The sequence below is a fragment of the Cyanistes caeruleus genome, chromosome 2 (genome assembly GCF_971803275.1).
Source record: "Cyanistes caeruleus chromosome 2, bCyaCae1.hap1.1, whole genome shotgun sequence".
NCBI classification, from domain to species: domain Eukaryota; kingdom Metazoa; phylum Chordata; class Aves; order Passeriformes; family Paridae; genus Cyanistes; species Cyanistes caeruleus.
Window position 1 is genome coordinate 98,497,003 of NC_141702.1, and position 21,452 is coordinate 98,518,454.

At 39.9% G+C, this 21,452-nt stretch overlaps 1 protein-coding gene across 9 annotated transcripts in view; it reads left to right on the plus strand.

Annotated features, from left to right (window-relative positions):
- RPS6KC1 (ribosomal protein S6 kinase C1) overlaps positions 1-21,452 on the plus strand; it is an 86,759-nt gene that overhangs the window by 29,683 nt on the left and 35,624 nt on the right. For 6 of the 9 annotated variants that reach the window (XM_086878628.1, XM_086878631.1, XM_086878626.1 and 3 more), the window contains 2 exons: positions 10,909-11,027; positions 18,415-18,507. In XM_086878628.1, the coding sequence (XP_086734754.1) occupies positions 10,909-11,027; positions 18,415-18,507 (212 nt within the window). The remainder of the gene's footprint in view (positions 1-10,908; positions 11,028-18,414; positions 18,508-21,452) is intronic. The other 3 variants (XM_086878634.1, XM_086878635.1, XM_086878633.1) reach the window with 1 other exon arrangement.

Here is a 21,452-nt window from a genome sequence, read left to right on the forward strand (position 1 = left end):
GTGAGGCAGGTGTCTTATGTTTGAGAAATCGCCGTCTTGACTTTGCTTTCAGCTGTGTGCACATGTTCTCAGATGTACAGTGCTGTTAATTATTCTGGGCAAGGTGCATATGTATTTTCTTTTGCTCGTCTCTTGCAGAGTTTAGTACTAAATCCTTTCATGTCCTATTTGTGGTCCTGCCAAGAGACCCAATTTGTGTCCCTTGGGGAGTGACTGCTGCCTGCGTGCTCAGAGACTGGTGTATACCTTGGACTCTGGGCATCTCCTCCTTACACGTGTTTGGCCTACTTCTGCTCCATACACATCTTTAATATTAACCAGTTGTCAGTGGGAAGAAGGATGAAATCTTGGACAAAGGCAGTGTAGCCTTTGAACTGCACCTTTTGTGCCTTCCTGTTTTACCAGAGCTGCCTTGCTTGCAGTGACGGGGAGTAGCTGCTGTAATTTTCTATTTCTTCTGAATATGTACCAATTTTGCTGTTCCTCTTGTCTTTTCTGGGCATTGCTGCATGCAGGGTTTGGGATCTTTTGGAAGACAGGTGTGTAAGGGTTGTGTAGGATGGTTCAGCAATTCTCTAGGAGCTGAAACCTTCTAGAATTGAAGGTTTTCTGCCTTTTAAAGCATACCAAGTATGCTAACTGATAGAAACTTTGGCTCGCAATTATAGCTGTTCCTTTGTTTTGTTAGCATGTCAAAGCACTTTGAGGTCAGTGCATTGCTTCAGGCCTAGTAATGGAAAAAAATGCACTAATCAATAGCAAGCCACCAACTTCTAGCTGGAAGTTAACTCTGTTTTATGCAAAGTAGTGCATTCCCTGACTTTGGTATAGGGCATAGCTTATGTTAGGAACAAGCAGATCATGAAATTATGGAGAGGTTTTTTTTTTTCTGTGATAAAGAATGGAGTCCTGTTGGTACAAAATGCTCCTCTTTTTACACCCACAGCCATTCTTTAGTTATATCCATTATGGATCTGGTCAGTCTGAGGTGTGTGATGAACAGAGTTAACCCTGCTGTTTACTGCTGTGTTTCAATAACTTCAGTCATGTGAAGAAGCAAGAACACTGGACACAACATGGCCAGCATAATCCATGTAGGAAAGTGCAGGATCTCTTCCATGTGTTTTAGAAACCAAATGTGTTCATTGCTGGTCTGTTCATGTTGCACATTAACATCTGAAGGGAGATGATCCATTTACTCTGTCAGAGTTTTGGGATGTTTATTTTCACACGTGTAGCAGCTGTGGCTGGGCAGAATGAATATTGATTTAGTTTAGGCAGCATGAACCTTGTTGCATGAAGTATGTGATGCCTCTGGAGTGTCAGCAGCCACAAGCTGTTTTCCAGGTATCTCTGCTTTGTGTTAGGGATCTGCAAGTTCTGAATAAGCTGCTGGTGTCTTTGAAAGCAGACTGTGAATGTCAGTTTTGTACTGCTCCATGCTATTTTAATGTTTATCCAGTAAACAGAGCTGGAACAAAAATTACACAAATTACTGGAACTTTGCTAAAATGACTTTGACTTTTAACCCAGAAATGCATGTACAATGAAATGCTGGGAATACTTTGGACAGCTAGGTGATATTTTTGGATATACTGAAAACAAACCAACTTGTGTCTAATTACTGGGATTATGATGGGCTATGATTTGAACTTGTGATGGAGCCAGGGATGCAAACAGGAGTATGCTTGACAGAATGCCAAGAAGACAGTACTTTATGAAAAGGGAAACAGCCATGGCGTTCCACCAGCACATTTCTGGCTTCCTTTGCTTGTTTGTTGAATGGCACTTATGAAGACAACTTCTGTTACCACACAGTAGCTATTTTAAATTCCTTTCACTCTTGAAGGTCTCTGAGTAGTGTTCCTCATTGATGTTAACAGTTGCTGAGCTATCCATCAGATGTGTCTGGTTGTGTCAATGTCTTTAAGAAAACAACAGACCTGTTTTCTGAGAAGGTGAATTGGAGTGTGAGCTGATGTCTGCAGGGAAACCCTCAGAGTTGTGCTGGACTCCACAGGGAGAGGTTGGTGATGGGATGACTGATGAAACTGTAATTCTTCCCACCCTGATTTTAGGCTTCTGTGTTCCTATGGTGTATTATCACTCGACCCGTTTGCTGTTGTAGTTTTATACTTCCACTGAGGCTGGAACCAGTCAAGGCAAAAACTTCCTGACCTGGTTCCTACCAAAGGAGCCAAAACCCATTTCTGTTTCTGCTATTGGACTGTGAGGATGCTGTATAACTTGGGCTGAGCTTTCTGTACAATGATACAAAGTGCTCCCTCTCTCCTAGTGCTTCATACAACCTTGGAATCACAGCTGCTGCTTCAGAAGAAAAGTGTATGACAGGATTTGTCTGTTGATAAGCATCTGGATTAAGAATGGATGTTGGAAATACTATGGTTGGTTAAAAAAAAAAATCATATTTCACTGTGCTGCCAGTGATGCTGAAACACATGCTGCTATGGAGTTTGAACTGTTCATAATTGGAATGTGTTGTCTTCCAAGCCCATTGCTGACCATACAGAGCTTCAGAGCAGATTAGTGCTGTAGGATCCTTCACTGTGCAGTACATGCTGGATGGACTACCCTGAGTGATGTCATTACCTGTGTGAAGGTGCTTGGGTTTAGGCACCTGGTTGTGGCAAAGCAGTAAAATACAGCGTGTGCCAGTGAAGTATGGTTAATGCATATAGTTAATGCCAGAAGCTGGTTGTTATATAAATACAGCCAGATTCAGCTATGCAAAGAAACACTTAAGGGAAAGTGCCATTTAAGCTACAAGACTTCTCTGCTGATAAAGCCAGAGGCTGATAAAGGTCTGAGGCTGCAGAGCTTAGAGCCTTGCAGTACACGTGAAAGTGAATTGTAACCTGCAATACCTGCAATACATCCAATGTGTTGGGTGTGATGCAGAGATGACTCTGAATGTGGTTACTTAGCATGTGGCTGTTAAAGAATTAATAAATATGTGACCAGGTGAGCCTTAGAAATCTCATTTTCCTTCCCTCTTGGGACAAAGCTAGCTCCATTGATTTGGTGGTGTTCTGACCTTTGCAAGATTTGAGTCTTTCCTCATAGCAGTTCTTTGCCAGGTTGCTGCCTGTGCCTGGCCTCTTTGACAGCCGTCTCTTCAAGCCTGCTCTGCCTTTTATCTCAGCTGTTGTTAGCCACAACACTTAGCTGCAGAGTGCAGGAATGTTCTTTTGACTATAGCTGTGTGGGGTTTCTGCCTCCCATCAGAAGACCCAGTAGGGCTGCCACACTCCTTGCAGCATGCAGGGTAGACAGGGCAGAGACTGATCTAGGTTACAGTGCCGCTGCTGTCCGCAGGTGAGAAATTTGAAGTCTCTGGCTGCAGAATTCAATGCCTCAGGCACTGTAGGTGAACTGAGGCAAATTACTAGCTGGAATAGAAAAATTGCATAGATAGGTTTAAGGGCATGATACTGCATGATAATCAGTGCTCTGATTATCTCCCAAACAGTTCCTGCATATACAGCTTCTCTCTTTTCACATCCTCCTTTTCTCTTTTCCTGTCCTCTTTCCCTCTTAACTCTTCCAGTATCTTTAGCTTCAGAGCTGTGTAGAAGGACTAGTATAGGTTTGATCTCTACAAGGCCTGCCGCTGGCTCTTCTGTTTTAGAGATTTTTGTAATTGCTTGGGGAAAAATACCATTTCCCATAGTAGTATATAAAAGTACATATGAATTGTGTTTAATCCATAAATATGAGTAGTATTAGACTGTCGGGATTTACGAATCTCATAATTGGGTTTTTTTACTCTGCCTTTTTCTTTTTTATCCCCTGAAGTACTTCAAACTGTTCTTACTTGAAGGGGTAGGTGTCTGTGTTCCTGTGTGCCTGGGTTACCTCTGCTCTGAGGCAAGGGATGTTTGTGGATGCTAATTCTAATTTGAACTTGTCCTTTTAGTCAAGATGGAGGAGTGCAGAGAACTTGGAAATTTCCTCTCTCCTGTGGTGGTGGTGGTGGCCTGTATAACTTCTTTCCTTACTCTGACTGTCAGTGCTCTTCCCCTGTTCCCATGGTGCTTGTGTTGGAGGACTTGCTGCTGCTGTCACCATTTTGTTCCCTGCTCTATGCTAGTTTAGAATATTTAGAATAAAACTAGCAAGAATATTGCTAATTTTCCAGAATGTCACTGCTTGTTCTTCTGTCTTGAAACACTTAGAGGATTTATTGCCTTCTGAAGTAGTTCAACAGAAGAATGTTCAAGAACATTTGTTGTATTAAGTCTTACTTTGGTGAAATACCTTACAGTTAGGACTACAGGTATTAGCAGAGAGATGGGAACTTAGGACTTTCCTCCCTGAAATGCTGGGTGCTGTGACCATTAATTTTGTTTTTTTCCAGGCAGTTGTACATGCACATGAAAAGCTGCCACCACTTTGTGGATTTAACATGAGAGTTTCTCTAGAAGCAGATGTTTGTTGGTTAGCATTTCTGGCAAGTTACATTTCTTATCTTCAGTTTTATTGCCTCCTGCTTTACTGGTCACTCAAACACATTTCACCCACATCATTATTCTGTGTAGTCTTAACTTCAGCAAATATGCCAAGATTTTTTTTTTTTCCCTAGGGAGAAATGTCTTTACCTAGATGTTTACATGACAGGTGTGTGGCCATAGGTTTTCTACAGGATGCAGAACTGGCAACTTCATAGGAAATGTAGATCTCTAAGGGTCTCAGGCAACCTGCAGTGAAGATGATGTGTGTAACATATGGACATAATAGCTACCAGCACACTAGAAAGTTGGGAGAAGAATTTGTAGGCGTTCACTCACTGTCACAAATTTGTGCTTTAGTGTGGAAGGTTTAAGTGGCTTTTCTTCTTGGTTGATAGAGAACAGTGCTGTCCCAAATCTTCAGAGAAGCAAGAAAGAATGGTTCTGATGAATGTGTTGCATCTTAATAAATTTCAGCTCTCTCAAAATGTTAAGAGGAAAAAAAAAGAGGAAAAAAATGTTGAGGAAAAAAAAGAGGAAAAATGATCACTTCAAGCTGTTTTATCATAATGGGCTTAACCTTTGTCTTATTTTTTAATATTTACAGTTTTTTTTTCAGCTGCAGAATTTGATCAGCACCTCAAAGGAACTTGCAGTTAATATAATGTAAAGCATACTAGAGCTGATGAGGTAGTGGTCTTATTTCACAATTCCAAACCCCCACCTGCTGCTAAAATCTATAGCTCTTTCCTTGATGCAGTATCCGTCTACCCCAGCACCTGCCACGTTTCACTTAAGTAATTGTTTGAAAATTAAAGGTTACCCACCCTCCTGTGAAAGTTGGTGGAGACTGGTTCCAAAATCAGCAGCTTTTCCCCTTCCTGAAATAAATTTTGGGGTTATAAAACAGTGTCCAAAGTCATCACAAACCTGTGCTGGATTATGAGTCGCATTGTCACTTACGGTGTGCCTGAGCTTTTGTTTGGCTAATATGGACAAAGGAGTCTGCTTCACATGATGTAAGAAGTGTTTGCCCTAAGAAGAACAGAGGTCCTCTTGAACCAATTAGGCAAAAATAACAGCTGGGCTACCCACTAATAAGGAAGGTGCTGCTAAACCTCTTTTCATTGTGAGAAGAAATAAATCTTTTAAGGCTTACTCCCTTGCATTTTTATAGAGAGCAATTCTTTGAAAAATTCAGCAATCCAGCTGGGTGATATGTGCAGGAAGACTGTGAAGAAGATAAAGAAACTTTTAAAAATAAAAAATGGTATTATAGCTGTTAGATTTGGCAATTATAAATGTTTCATTGAAGATTTCAGTATTTAGAGAAAGTTTTACTGTTTAAATTGTTAAGAACGTGGAGTTTGGGGCTGGCACAACAGGCAGTCTCACACAAGTTCCTTGTAGCTTGTTCTGGAAGAGGATATTCCTTCCTGGAGCAAATCTCTTCTGATATCTTCTTTAAAGGAAGGCAGCCCACATGTATTTTTAGTAAGTCTGAGAGAAAAGCAGGAAGAGGAGGTCACAGAGGATTGGGACAGGTATTACCAACTGTATGGCCTTACTTTTTCTGTGAAAATATCTCCGTCCTGGCCAAGCACCTACTCAGACAACCTATGTTGCCCTGACAAATTAACTCTTGCTGAGGAACACCTCTTAACACCTCAAGGGGGATGATTTGGAACTGGTCGGGCACAAAGAAAGGAAGGGATATCGAGAATTCCTGGGTGGGTGCTACACATCATTATTTGCTGATTATTTTTGAGGTTTTTCTGTATATGTTAGTAGCAAGTGGCAGCTAGAGCTATCTTTATCATCAAGAAGGAAACAGATCTTCACCATGACTTCATCCTGAACCCTTGGAGGAGAAAAGTTACACACCAGAGCAAGTCTGACAGCACTACTGTGCTTCTGAGTTGTGTTCTCTTTATAGCATCCCAGATTATCTGAGGAAAAAGTTTTTTGTCCATGGTCTTTACTGACCAAATTTTTTAAAATTTGTCTAAGTTGATTGAATATGGCCCCTTTTCAATAGCTTTTTGCTGTTACTACCTAAACATACGTAATTTCCTATATGATAGAATTACAGGAGATTTGATGTGTGAATAAGCCGTTAACTGAGCCAAACACTTCTGCATTGAGTTAGCTCATCTCTCAGAGGTGTATCCTCTTCTGAGGTACTGTGAAGTGTGGGTGAAAACTCTGAGCAGAAGACAAGCAAGAATTTTGCTAGTTTTCCAAATTCCACTGCTGTACGCTTCCACACTGCCGTGGAAGGGCTGCTTCTTTGTGTTTTTCATTCAAATCAGTGCACTATAGGCAAACAATCAGACAATCAGTCCCAGAAGAAGTCAGTGGCACAATACTTCTGATATTTGTGGTTTTCCTCTGTCAAACCCTCAAAATCATTTGAATGTTGTTAGGAATATCCATATTTGTAAATATATTGTAGCTGAGCTGTCTTTGGAAAAGGAAATTAAAGAACAAATTTTAAATCATTGGCTGCTATCCTAATGTCCTGGCTTACTGTTTCTTTGGTCAGCGGGTGGCCTGGTCAGCCTTTCCAAAGCCAATTTTCATTTTAAGATATTTCTTTGAAATAGGCAAAGCTTTTGGAAAATGAGGGAGCAGCCTGCTTGTGCTTATGTGTGTGGATGAAGGCTTATATGTGCAACAAAGTAGCTGTAGAGTTTTTATATTCTGTTTGCAGTAATAGTAAACAGAGCATCTAAAATAACCACTTGCACATTGCAACAAACACATCATCATTTGCTTAAAAAGAGTTATAATTACAGTTGACGAAGCATGGACACCATAAAAAATGCATTAGTTTGGCTTGACACATTAATTACCTGTTTTTGCAGATGTTTTTATATATTGTTGTGCGAACAGTTTACAAAATAATTACGGGAAAGTCATATGGAAAATAAACTAAGTGGGTGGTTTCTCGCCTTAATATTTTCATTCATGTGAATCTGCATGAGACACAGCTGCTCTGTAGCAAATGCAGAGGGAGAAAGAGAGAGAGAGACAGGGGATCTTGAGGGGTTTTTATTCTAAGGTCTCTATGATCAGCCTTGCTGCACTTTTATATCTTGCTTTAGCAGTGTAGTTTTTAAAAGTGTAAAATGACATTGCTGATTTAATCCCAGTGATCAGGGGAGGGGAGATGCTTTGATCCTGATCAGATGCAACATAAATCTTCTAGTATCTAGGAAAATAAATGAAAAATCAATATTATTTTAAGCAGGATGATCTTTTATGAGCAGTTGTAAAGATTCATCAAAGCCTTTGACACAGTTTAAACATTTCCTGTTTGCTGCCATTTAAAGAAAAATGCCTTTCAAGTTTAAATTGTAATTAGAGAGATACCTCTTTAGATTATTGTGGGCTAACCATAGAATGGAAATAGGAGCTCAATATGCTCACACAATATTTAAATCAAAAGTTCTTAACTAGGAATAAATGATTATTCCTAATTTATTATAAAATAAAATTGATGCATTTGAAAAGACACAATTTATATAACTAAAACCAGTATTTCATGGCAAAATGTAGCATTGCATTTAAAAAAAATCCATGAAGTCTGAATCACAGCTTTGACATCTGTCAGATATAAGGATTTGTTCTAGTACTGTGTTTTAGTGATTTGTTTGGTTTTAAGTGAACAGTTCTATGACCTCGAATTTGGCATAAATGCTAAAGATTATTTTTAGCTTAATGGGGTCTTTATTGTTACTCTCTGCGTTTGAGGCTTTTTAAGTAGCATTTATTTGTTTATTAAATTTATATCCTGTATTTATTTAGAGACTTTTATGAGATATTGGCTGTTTAAATGGGAATTTCTGTTGCAGTGTAGTTTTTAGATTTTCGTGGTTAAACTATTGCAAAAAAGAATAACAAAAAAAAAAGCCAAAATCCTATTTCCGTAAACCTAATTCTCAGTCATCCACCTGTTAAAGTATTCAGAGACTGAACTGTTAATGATCTTATCCACAAATATGATGCAAGAACTTGTTGAATAAATGTCATTTTGTGAATCCACACCCTTTTTTAGGGCTGAAGATTTTAATGAGGGGAGCAGTTTGCAAAGGTTATTTAACAAATTGCTTGGGAAGGAAAAGTAGAAGGACAACTGAAATTAATGTGTTGTGAAAGTAGGGAGAAAAAAAGACACCTCTAAGGGGACATCCTAGCTGGTTTGCATTAATTACTGTAAAATTACTGAAGCATTGGAAAAAAGCAAGAAACATCCAAACTAATCCAAATCCATATAACTAACAATTAAGCAGTAAGCTTGACTTTTATCATAGCCTTAGACACTAACCTGGCAGTTTTCTAGCAGCCTGCTTGAAGGAAATGCTGGCTGAAGAGTTTATTGCTGCAGATGTCTTGTAGTCCCTGAGTGGTTGCCACTTGGTGTCTTGGGGGGGACCTGGGTGCTCACCAGTGCATCGGCAGGAGAAAGTTTCATGGTGCTTTAACACTAGGTGTAGAGGTGAAAACAAGAGTTAGTCCTGTTTTATGAAATTGCACACAACGCTTACAATAAAAATACTGTGTATCTACTCTCTTTTGATAATGCCAATTTCAACTTCACAGAGTTGAGTGATATTATTTTTTTTGATCCTAAATGTGAGTAAGACTGGCAGTCTTATCAAGGGAACTTTTTACCAAGGTTCCCCATGGTCTTCAGAATGAGAGAAATTCCTGAGATATTGATAAATATCTATAATATTGTATGCTGCATGTGCGCTGAATTTCTGTCTGTCTCAAACCAAATGTAGACAAAGGTTTTTGCAGAGCATTCTTGTGTCTGTATCCAAGGAGGGGACAATCGCTCTTCCCTCCTGCTGTGAGGTGGATGGTAAAATTTGCAAGAGATCACTTATCCCAGGACTTGGAGTAGACCCAACGTCTCTTCTGGATACTTTTGATGGAGTCTGGGTGTGATGGTTCTGTGTGTTTGGGTAGTCTCTAGTTGTGATATGAAAGGAATGGGAGTCTCCATTTTAAAACAATCCACCTTGAGCCCTACCTTTAATTCTGCGCTTGAAAATCTCAGTGTCTTACACATTGCCACAATTGGCCCCTGAAAACCTCCTGCAGTAATTTCTGAATGCAAGAATTCGCACAGTGAGTTCTCTGTCAGAAATTCCATAATAAGCTTCCCTTTTTTATGAGACTCGTTATTGATAACCCACAATAATCCTCGTTTTTTTCTTATCAGTTACAAAGTTTCTGGCTGAACTCCTTCAAGGTTACACTCGGTTCCTTTCATGGCCCGGTGATCAGCGTCTTACGAGTTTCAGTCTTCATTAATGTTTGTTATCTGCCGTTGGTTGGGGTTTGTGTATTTGTGTTTAATTTATTGCCTCTCCTGTTCCTTGTCTGGTCTTTCATGTGGAGTAGCTGTTGGGCAGGTATCCTTGCAGTTCCTTGCCCTGTTTGAGCATCGGTTTGAGAGGTGCTGACTTGCACCTGGCAGCACAGAGCCTGTCACAGTCAAGGCTTTGTTTCTGCAAGGCTTGGATGGCCTCAGTTAGGGCTGGGAGAGACTGTCAGGGCCACATCAAGTCTCTGCTGTCCTTCAGTCTTCTTCTGGGACATTTGCCTCTTTCTTTTCTTCAGCATAATAATCTCATTCCTGTGTTACAACAATGGTGTCTCACAGTGTGTGATCTTTGCTTGGTGGTTCACTGGTTGGGTGTTGCCATCACAAGTTGAGTCTGTTACAGCAATGTATAACTCAGAATGTGAATGCCTAAACCAAACTGAAAGCTTCAGAGTGAATTCAGAGTTCATGTGGTAGCATGTGGTTCTCACCAAGAGTTTGGGTAGATGAGAAATAATACAATTGTCCTCTAGCCATCTGGAAAGTGAAGGAGTTAGTGCAAGTGCTTATTGCTTTCTTCCCATATTACCCCAGGACAAGAGGCAAGGGATGTATAGCACTGAAAAGCTGTGAGCAGGAGTTCTTAGTGTCTGTCCTCAGTTGCCTTCTTACTTTTAATAGCATTTCTAGACTTCATGTATTAGGTAAGTCCATACTGGAAACCTGAGGAAAAAATAAGTTTGTTGCTTTGTTGTAAACATCTTTTTCTGTCTTTCCTAATTGATTTTGCTTTTTGGAATACGGGGTTTGGATCAGGGGTTTGTTTCAGCTCTTACTTATGTTACCATAAGAACATATACCAAATCACAGAAATATTAGGAAAGGCTTTTTATTTACCTTAGTCTACAGCAAGGCTTAATTTGTTTTTTTTGTAGAACTCTGAGATCATAGTACTGGATTTTTAGAAGATAAATATCTTTAGGTTTGATTGTGAATAACCCAAACGAAATCAAAAAGGTAGAATCAAAGTACTCATGTGCTTTGATTACTTAGTACACCTCTCTCTTTATAGAAAACATACCTTTTTTTTCCTTCATTGAGGTGAATCAAGTCCAACTCGTCGAGAAGCAGTGAAAAGGAAGACCGCAGAATATCTTATGCGTGCTGAAAAAATTTCCAGTCTCTACCATAGAAGCTCTGAAGATGCATCTGTTTCTATGGTAGGCTTGAATTAATTTTTTTCAGAATTCATAATTAAGTAGCAAAGGATATTCAAGCTTAAGGTTCAAAAGCTGTCTAGAATTTCTCTTCTGGGATGCCCAAGGAGTATTTTGATGCTGTGTTTCTTTTAAGTTGCTATTGTTTCTGATTCTTGATAATGTTACAAGTTTTTGGTTTAATACAGGACTGGTTTTCACATGCTTTCCTTCTGCTCATGGTTGATGATATAGACATTTTTCTGAATCATGCTGAAGAATCTAAAGGTAAAGCAGAAAACTGTACTAGAATGTAACATTTAATTTGACTTTTCCATGAGAATATTGGTTGGTCCTGTAGGGAGGGAGAAGACTGTTGGTTTCTTTAGCCTAGCATATAGTGATGTATCGCAAGTGAGTCAAGCACAGGGTAGAGGGTATCAGATTAATTTTCCACATAACAGGTCTTTAATAGAATAGAAGATCTTCCTGATACTTTCAAACATCTCTCTTGGATATGCTTGTGGGATCATCTCCTTCTTGATTTCTGAGAAGTTTCTGTGCTAATTTCCATTTTCTTGAGCAGAATACCCTTAATATATGCTTCTACAAAAGACAAACAAAGCTTGTTCTAAGATACCCTCAATAAATATCTAAATTGTCCTTCCTTAAACAGTTCCTTTGGGATTTATCTGCTTCTACTTTAGAGTTTTACTGCAGTCATGTTAAACTGTTATTGTCAATGACTGCCCTATTGCAGTAAGTATAAAAGCTACAAACTTCCTGACTCTCTAATATCAAGGGATAACAAAAGGGATAGAAGATTATTGCTTCTTACTTTGCACAGATCTAAAAATGCTTTAAGGAGATGACTGCTGCAAAAATTGGAAGCCTTCTAAAAGCTGTCTGTCTAATAAGTAAATTTAAAAAGCAAAGACACTGATTTTTTTAAGGGTAGATTTTTTCATGTTGAGAGCCCACAAGTACAATTTTGAGGATGTTCCAAATGGGATATATTTTGTGAGGCTTGGAGTCTTGCTGTTGCTATGAACTGTACTTTGAACAATTTAATATTTTGGACAGATACGAACTCCTACTAGGTATTCTTTCTTTGGGTCAAACACCCCTGAAAATGGGGAAGAAGCTATATTGAATGGAATCCTCAGTGTGTTTGGAAACTGAAGAACAAGAGAAAAAAAAAATCCATGAACAACCTATTTTTGCCTTTTTATAAGTTTAAAAACTAACTGTGGTTGGGAAGGAGGAAGAAATAGGTTGCATTTTTCGATGTGAACTTGAGAGGTAAAGTATTTGCTCTTTCATGCTGTACTGAATAAGACACATGCCTTCTTTGCAGATCCAAAGAAAAGCAGATTTAATTGGGATAAGACAAGAAAAAAAAAACCAGGTAGAATAAAAAAAACATTCTCCTTCTGTGCTGAAACTCAAAATGGACAAATTATGGCAAATCTTGTTTCGTACAAAGTGTTGCACCTGACTGATTTTCCTGTTTACTAAAAAAGGCCATGCAGCCATGATTTAGCCTTGTTTTTTCATCGGCTTGTACATGCATTTTTAATGTCCTTTATTTGCTGCTCTTCATAATGCATAGATTTTACTTTTTTCTTAGAATTTTGAAATTTACTGATATTGAGGGCAGATGGTGGTTATGGGTCATGATGGTTGTGGTGATGAACAGCTTGTCTCTTGTTCATAGCTGAAAAGTTACCTGGTAGAAGGACTTAACTCCCAAAATTATTGTGACGGTAGTGGTAGGGACCACAAAGAATGGCATGCTCTGTGCTTTTGCTCGTCTTAAGGAAAATGAGGAATGTAACTGTTCTTTCATGTTGGTTGCTGAGCAGACCTGAATTTTTGCACCTTAGTTACTGCTTAGGATTTTTACTGCTCAGGATAGTTTATATTGGACTTTGCATGACTTACTCCACTACATATATGGACAGTGATAAGTGCAGTGAAAGAACCTGCATCTATATAGAGTGTGATTCTTGGGAGATACCTGTGGCAACTTGCAGATACTTTGTGTCATTCTTTTAAAGATATTTAGTCCATGATGGGCATGGTTAGTGCAGTGCCTGGCCGCCTGTTAGGACTGGCAGAGTGCAGTTTTGTTATGGAAAGCGTGGTTCAGTGCAGGGGCTGTCATGAGCAGTGGGGGTGCTGAGACCATTTGCCCCTTGGAGGAAGAGGTCTGGCTAGTAAGTGGGCGTGGGCATTTAAAGCAAAGTGCTCTTGTTCATGACTTGGTGTCAGAGGGCAGAACTGCTTTGCCACCCCTGTCTGCTCTAGGTGGCTTTGTGTTTATTACTGTGCCCTTAAAAGGAGCAGTCATGGGCATCAGCATCAGAACTAGGCTGACCTGTCCTTCTTACCCATGGAATTTTACTTCCTTCTCCTCCACCAGGCCAGATAACTGTCTAACAAGGGAAGGGGTAAGCTCAGAAGTGCAGGTTCAGCTGTTGCCCTGCACTTCGCAGCCTGTCAGATCTCCCAAAGGCTTGGGATGCCAGCCATGTGCTGAGCCACCTGCAGCAGTCTCAAAAGCCTGTGCCTGTTAAATGTGCCCAAGCTACCCCTTTGCAGGTAAAGCAGAGAGGCTGGCTTTTCCCTGGGGCCCTCGCCCCTTCCAAGACCAGATTTCCCCAAAGAGGCAAAAGTCTGGTATTTGAGAGCTGAGAAGCAAAATTGTCTTTGATGTCATGGAAACCAAATAAAGAACAACTACTTTGTTACTTTTCAGCAGTGTAGCTCTCAAGGATAGCATCCTTAGCAACCACTCTGCTGCTTGCAAGTGCAAGTGAAGAGAGGAACACAGGAAGGTGGTGTTTGGAGAATCCTTGGCATTGTTAAAGAAAGGTTTTAGGTAGAGGGCTTAAAAGAAAGATAGGGAACTGACTCAACTGTGACCTTGATCTGGGAACTCATCTGAGTGTCTTGTAAATATTGAGAAAAGCCTTGCTGTGACCCATAAGAGTAGGAGATACAGAGATAGCTTCTGGAGCTTATAAACAGGCATGTGGAGTTTCTGGAAAAAGTTGCAGCAAATGCTGTCCTTTTCTTCTTCCTTTGATGTAGCACAGCAGCTTCAAGGACTATCTCCTGGACAAGTGCTGCAGAGTGCTGTGTAAGAGCAGCACTGGGTCATTTTGCAGATTCTCAAGCTGCATTTTCTCCTCTGCCCCTTTATAAGAAGCATCTTTGGGGGGCCACCTTCAAGCCTGAGTGGAAGCTGCAGCAACAGCCTCTGAAACACACTGTATTGACCATCAGAAAGCTGGAGTTTTGCATAGCTGTCAGCTGCAAAGCCCAGCACAGCTGCTTGTACAGGCTGTGGGACCATTTTAACTTTGGTAGTTTTTATAAAGCGTATTTTTTTCCCTCTTTGAAATTAGTTCTGAGTCTACTTATGCCTAACTTCATATATTCAGAGTTGTTTCTTTTTGCACCATTATGAAAGCTGTTGTCTTTTAAAATGTCAATTATTTTTGATTTTCAAAGCAATTTAGTAACAAGACATACATGCAAGCCTGATGCCCAAACAGAAGAAGCAAACTTTGTGGTTTCCATATCTCCCTAAAATTCTCATTAAACGTGCATGAAAATTACATGAAGTATAAAGAAAATCCACTGCTGTAGTTCTGTGAGATATAAATTTAAAATAAAATAAGAGATTCAGTCTCAAATTCTAGGATCACATCCAAGGTGTGTCCCAGCTTCAGGAGAGATGCATTTTCCAACTGGTGCTTGCTGAGGGCCTTCTGAAGCACCCTGTAGTTCTCTCTGGTTCAGATGCAGGCAGAAGTCCAAGCTGGTTTTCTCCTGGTGCAGAGAGAGGAAGGAGTCAGGATGTTTGCCAGACCAGGAGAGCTGGAAGCGCTGTCACACCCATGAGGCACATACCAGTGTATCTGCATCAAAACAAGGCATCTCCTTGCTGCAAGTGAAGATCTGGCTATGCTACAGGTAGACAGTTACTGAGATCATCAGACTTGGACCTTGGAATAGCAAGGGGAAATTGCATTTTGATGTGCAGATCTGCACTGGTGTTCATGAAAGTTCTCTTTTCCCATCCTGAGGGTCTGTGGTGACTGATGTCAAAGGTGGCATCATTAGCAATTAAATTAGCAGAGCTTTCTGGGCGAAAGAATGAAGAGGGGGAAATAAAGATCAGATATTTAATTAGAGGGAAATCCAGGGAAAATAGCAGTTGTGCTGGGAAAGCTTTGAGAGACCAGTCCGAGGGGCATCACTGCTGGAGCACATGGGTTGCTTTGAGCAACCAAGGAGGGACCAGGACTCCACCATTCCTCATGTTTCACTGCATCCCGGGAAGCAAAGGGGTGCAAGGAACCCCCACCACAGATGCTGGGGTGTCCCCAGCTTGAGATGTACACATGATGTGGTTTTTGGGGTTTTCCTGTGCAAGACCAGGAGTTGGATCCTTGTGAGTCCCTTCCAGCTCAGGATATTCTGTGATTTCCCATCAAATGGTATTTGTGTCACTGGGGTAGGGATAGTGCTCTTGCCTTAACTTGAGGTTAACATGAAATGCCCTTTCTCTTACCTGACTGGTGGAGTACTTCTCTGTCTCCCCCTGCTCTTCTACCTTCTGGCAGTGATGCCAAAGCTGAGGCAAGGGCTATGTGCAGCTTGCAGAACCAGAGCTTTCCAAAGGCAGGCAGTGGCCACAGGCTGGGTCTTTGCAGGAGCATCACAATCAGCATCAGCCTTTTCTACTTGAAATTTACACATGGTAAAAGGTGATGGTGGGAGGGGAACTGGTGATGCCTAGCCTAACTCTGGATAAATCCAGCTGTGCAGCTCAGAGTGTAGTCTGGAAATAGAGAGGGCCTGACCACAGCAGAGAAGATTCTGGGATACCTGAGCAGCATGCTGAGTATTTGGACTTGCTGCTGAGGGCCTTCTGAAGGCAGAGGTAGCCTGACACTTTGTTCCGAATATTTTTCTCATTTCTAAAGGCAAATGAAGCTTTAGATTTTTTTTATCCTCCTTCCTGTATTTTTTTTGTTCCTCTGTTTTTTGATGAGAGCGAGGGTTTTTAGTTATTTTTCTTATTGCTGCCTAGATGCTGAGCTTGGATTTTTACTCTATTCAGAGGAGCAGGCTGTTTCATAGTGCTTAATTGCTGTAGTTTTGGGAATTGTTCTAGGAATTTAGAGTTTGCATCCAGCCTGCTTCACAACAGAATGTGATGCCTCCCCATCATTGGGCTCTTCTATTAGACTTTGAAACAGTGAAACCGAAATATTGTAAAGAGCAAAACTGAAAAAGATGGAGAGCCTGATGGGAGCTGTGGATGTGATTGTAAATCCCTTTAAGGTAAGAAGTGACTGTAGAGCACACATGTAAAAATCAGTGTGTACACACATTATTACTGACTGTGCTACCACTGGTCACATTTTAGAGAAGGGCCTAAAATATTTATACCAGGCTTTTTTGGCTCTTTGGACAGGATGGGTGCAGAAATCTGATTGTATAGCATTATTAGACAACTATTAACTTCTGTAGAGATGTATGAACTTAATTCATGGTTGAAATGTTATTCATAAGAGAAAATTTTAAAGGCGTGATTATTGAGGAATGGTTATAAAATGTAATAGCAAACAAATAGAAGTGAAAATCTTTTATAGTAGTCTAGAGGATTAGGAAATGTTCTCTTCCTTTAAATGTATTCCTTAGAATGCTTTTGAAATCTTGTCATGAATAAACCGAGTTAGCACAACTCTTTGTTTCAAAGGAAGTATTTCATTATTGCAGAAAAATTGCACAGTCTCAAAATACTTGCAACAGCTCGTTGGAATGTGGAACAGAAATTAGGTTTGGAGAAAAAAGTTCATGTAGAGTTTTCTTTTTTTATTCTTCTTCCTGTTAAAGCCTTCAGTTTTAGATTGTAGAATTTGGGCTGTTTTCTTAGCTGCTGTTGGTATTCCTGCTTGCCAGGGTTTACATGACAAAATAATTATCAGATCCATACAAAAAAATGGAGATAACTAATAAACTCCTAAACTCTGAGCCCAGAAAAGCATGCTTTTCTCCAGGCTTTTTCAATGTGTATTTATGGCCCTTTCTTTTGGATTTTGTGAGCAATCAGTACTTAAAGAAGTACTGATTTTTAGGAAGGAATTGGGAAGGCGAGTATGTTGTTTGGAAGGAGTGAATGGGCTCAGTTTTGGGGAAGGCTTCGAGGAGTTGCTTTGGCCTTTGAGGATGGCATATTAAGGATGCCTGAGGGGGAAAAATGGGGGGCAGGAAATCGCTCTACCTAGTTCAGGATCTTAGTTTCTCATCACAAGGGAAAAAACCTGATTTTTCCTGATAGTTAAGCATTTCATCCACAGCATATTTGCTTACCAACCATTTTCCTTTGTGACACAGCTGTTAAATATTGCCTCAGAATGCTGACCTTCCTTTTCCTTTTCACCTTTGTGTGATAGAAATCTACTTGGGGAAGTCAGGTTATGCTTAAAAGGAGTTTGTCATTCAGCAGCTCTGCAAATGAAGTTGTCTTATTGGTGAGGAAGAGATACAGGTCTGTAGTTCTGCTAGAAGCTACATGTTGAATTTTTGGAGGAAGATCTAATGAATTGTCTCAGTTGGCAACTAGAAACTGCTGAAAATATTTGTTCACATGCCAGAGGTATATGGCATACTTAAAAGGTTGATCTTTGTCCCAGAAGACTTCCAGTTGAAATGTTGTTCCCCTCTCTGACATGCAAGCTTTGAGTTGGCTCTGAGAAACTACAAAACATAGTATGGACAAACATCTATGTATATTAGCATATTAACTACTTGAATAGTCAATACCTGCCAATTTTCTGGCTGTGATGTTAATTTCTAGATTAATGATACATAACTAGCTACTTTTTTCTAAGGCAGTTTTAGGAATCATTTCTGTTGTCCACCTTTATTATTAAAAGGATTTCATAAAGCCCACCAGAGAGCAAGAGAACCCTACTTATAATTCTGTATTTTATGTTCTTCAGACTTAAAAAGCCTCTAATTTGCTTTCTCCTCCTCAGTGATCTCTGAATTATTTTGTACCCAGAATACCTAAGGCTTTGATTGATTATTATTGTGTGGTAAGAACTAAGTAATCAATTGCTGGGTTCCATTAAGCATAGAAAATATAAAAATTCATTGCTTTTTTTCTTTTTTTAAATTTTTGTTTTCAGTGTTATCTTGACTTTTATTTACTTGCAAGTTGTTTTTTTTCCCCCCACTAAGGACAAACAGAAAACTTCTCCTTTCATCTTCAGGCTCTCTGATTTATGATAAATTTAGTTTCCTTCGGCCTGGCATTTGCTTCAGCAGGCAGTCTTCCTTCAAGTACCACCCTGATTGATGTATAATCTTTGATATCTTCCATTAGCCTCCAGGATCACTAAGTTCAAGGCCCTCTTGGAACCTAAGGAGCCCTGCCGAGGAACTGAAGACCTTCAGAGTCCTTGGGGTGATTGACAAGGTAATTCTTCAGTGTCTCTTCAAGAATTCAGTCATAAATCGACTGCATGCTGACATTTTGTCTTTGAAGCTGTGGATCTTAAGGATATGAAACAAAAGGGGAAAATGACTCAAATGCATCTGCACTTTAAAATAACAAAAGTAGAAGGAAAAAAGGCTTTTATCTAAGCAATTCATGTAAGGTCATGCAAAATGTATTTGAGCTAAAGGATAAGGTACATGTTTGGTAGCATTCAATAGGATGAGGCCTGTTTTTCAAAAATGAAATCATGGTTGCTGTTCTGGGGTAAGGATAAGCTGATGTGTTCTCAGTTGAGCAATCTGGTGGATACTAGAAATACAGAACGGTAGAAATTCTTACTTTTGAACTCCTACTTGAAATGGGAACTGGGGACACACACAACTGTTCTCCTTCCCTGAGAATTCAGAGTTGAAATCCCTTGCCAAGACAGAGATTCAGCAATGAAGCCAAGCTTATTTTCGAGTCATGCAAATAGAGTCTTCCAAAATCCCAGGATAATACCCGTCTGTAAACAGTAAAGGACCATACGGATTTTTTTGCAAGCCTAATTAAGAGACCAGAAGAATTGTTGGGTTGTTTTGATAATGCTGATTAGTTACCACCTTACCAAATACTTTTAAGATGATGCATTATTCAGCAGTGTGACAGTGGCTAATGTAGACTGTAACGGCTCGTTTCCTTTTTGCTGTGCCAAATCCCTTGTGCCTTTTGATAGTTCCTTATGTAGTCCCTGGTTTGTGCATGAGCTACTGATGCATGGTCAATTTATGCATTTGTAACGTGCATCAAAAACCTGTGGCTCATCCCTTGAGGTCTGTATTTCTTGGTTTCTTTTTCTTGTTGGATTGAACCTAGCTGTTGGGACTGGCTTTTGTTTTTCTTTACCTGTTTCATTATAATTGTGTGCATAAGTTGATAACTTCTCCTTAGAGGGCTGTATGCATTAGGTGTGCTTGTTTTTATAGCACACAAGGTTTTCTAAGCTCTGATTTCATATTCATTGTATCTTCTTTCCTCAGTTGTAAGTACAGAATTTAGCCTGTATTCCACTCTGTATACATATCAGAGCACCTATCTGTAGCACCTGTTAGCAGGCACTAATTAAATTAGTAGCCACTAAATGGATGCAGTGTGCATGGATTTTGTGAATTATTCTGACAGAGTGAGCCTGCAGAAATGATGGAAATGGATCAGAAAAGACTTTCTCAGTATCTCCATTCTTGTGTAATGCTAATGAACAGCTACTGGAAGATGCTTGATCAGAATGAAACTTTTGCAGTCCTCAGTGGTACCAGATCACCTTATCTCTCTCTTGGCAGTTTCAGTAACCGTCCCAGGTGTGAGCTGAACATGTCCAGATCTTTGAAGCAGAATTGGGAAGAATCAGGGTTCTAATGATGACAAAAATACAAAATTCTCAGAGTTGGGGATGTATGCAAGGAGTAGCAGGCCTCCATATTCTGTATGCACATACCTGTGCATACAGCTGGAATGCTCCTGTGTAAACAGTATCATAGGGCTCAGAGTTCATGTTTAATTATTGTGTAGAAAAGGGAGCTGGACTCTTTCAGGTGTCTTTGTACTCTGCATTCCTACTTCCAGATTCTCTCATCACAACCTTAGCCTTATTCTGAGTGTACTGCTTTTTAGCATGTATTTCTAGGTGTTTGTAAAGTTGTGAGGCAGATGAAAGCCCAGAGAATATTTTATTTGGTTTTATAATGCATACACAAGATGCATGTGAAGATGAAACAAAAGTGTGCAGATGTATCTGTGGGCTGGAGATGATGCCCCTGATAGTTAAAAGCACCTTCTCCCTTCCTTCCTCACCATCACTGTCATTTCTCTCCTTCTCTGCTTCCATATGCCCTAAAGCTCACATCATGGAGAAATCCAATCAGTGTGTAAGTATCCTTGCTGCAGCCAAGGAGATGACATAGCGTGCTTGTTCCTGAAAATGGATTTTGATTTTCAGGGCCGGCATTGAAGATGCTATGCTTTTTGGCACAAGGCTGTAACTGATTCAGCACCATGCAGAGTTTTGCCTGAAAATAATCTTCCATTCTAACCCTAAGGTAGCTACTTTGGTTTCAGCAGAAAATGGGTGTGTGGGTAGTAATGAGCTGCTGGCACTGTAACTGCTGGCTTGACTAACCCTGTGCAAGACTGGCTTAAACACCCTGACTTAAAAATGGTGTTGGTTGGTTAGCAGACTTGTTCTCCCACTGCTGAAGCCCAGAGTGGTGTCTGCCTGATACAGTGCTGCCTCGAGAAAACCAGCTGTTAACCTTCCCTCATTTAAATGCTGAAAGGTTCAGTGCTTCCCCTTAGAGTAATGTCACTCTTTGTTCTTCTTTTGAAGCCTCTTCAAGTGTTTTGAATTGGCTTCGTTTTCATGGACAAAATGCTTGTTGCTACCTGAAACTCTGGGTTTTTCAAACTATTTTAGATTGGGCAGCATGATTAGATATTTAATTTTAGCCTAATTTATTCTCAATGTGCAATCTTTTTTTCCCTGTCTGCCCTTTCACCTTCCTTTAAGCAATATTGTCACCTCAATATTTTTGTTGCCTTGACCATTTTCTGCTAAATCTGAGAGAGTTAGAGATCTGAGCATTACTAAATTACTACTAATTTAAGTTACTAAACTTCTTAAATTATTGTGAAAATTCAGGGAACAATGCCCATGTCTGCCTTGCCTCCTATCCTTCTGCTTCTTTTCTTGTGCAAAGGCTGTAGTATAAATCTATTTTAGTAGACCAAAGAGGACTTACATTTTGCTTAAGGAATCCATTCTATTTATTTATTTTTTTTTAGTTCTGCTGCTGTGTTTGCTCACTTCATGGTGTCAAAAGTTAACGAGGTGGTGTTTGTAGGTATTTCATATGTTTAATATGTGAAGAGGCTTCCTGTGAGTAGGTTTC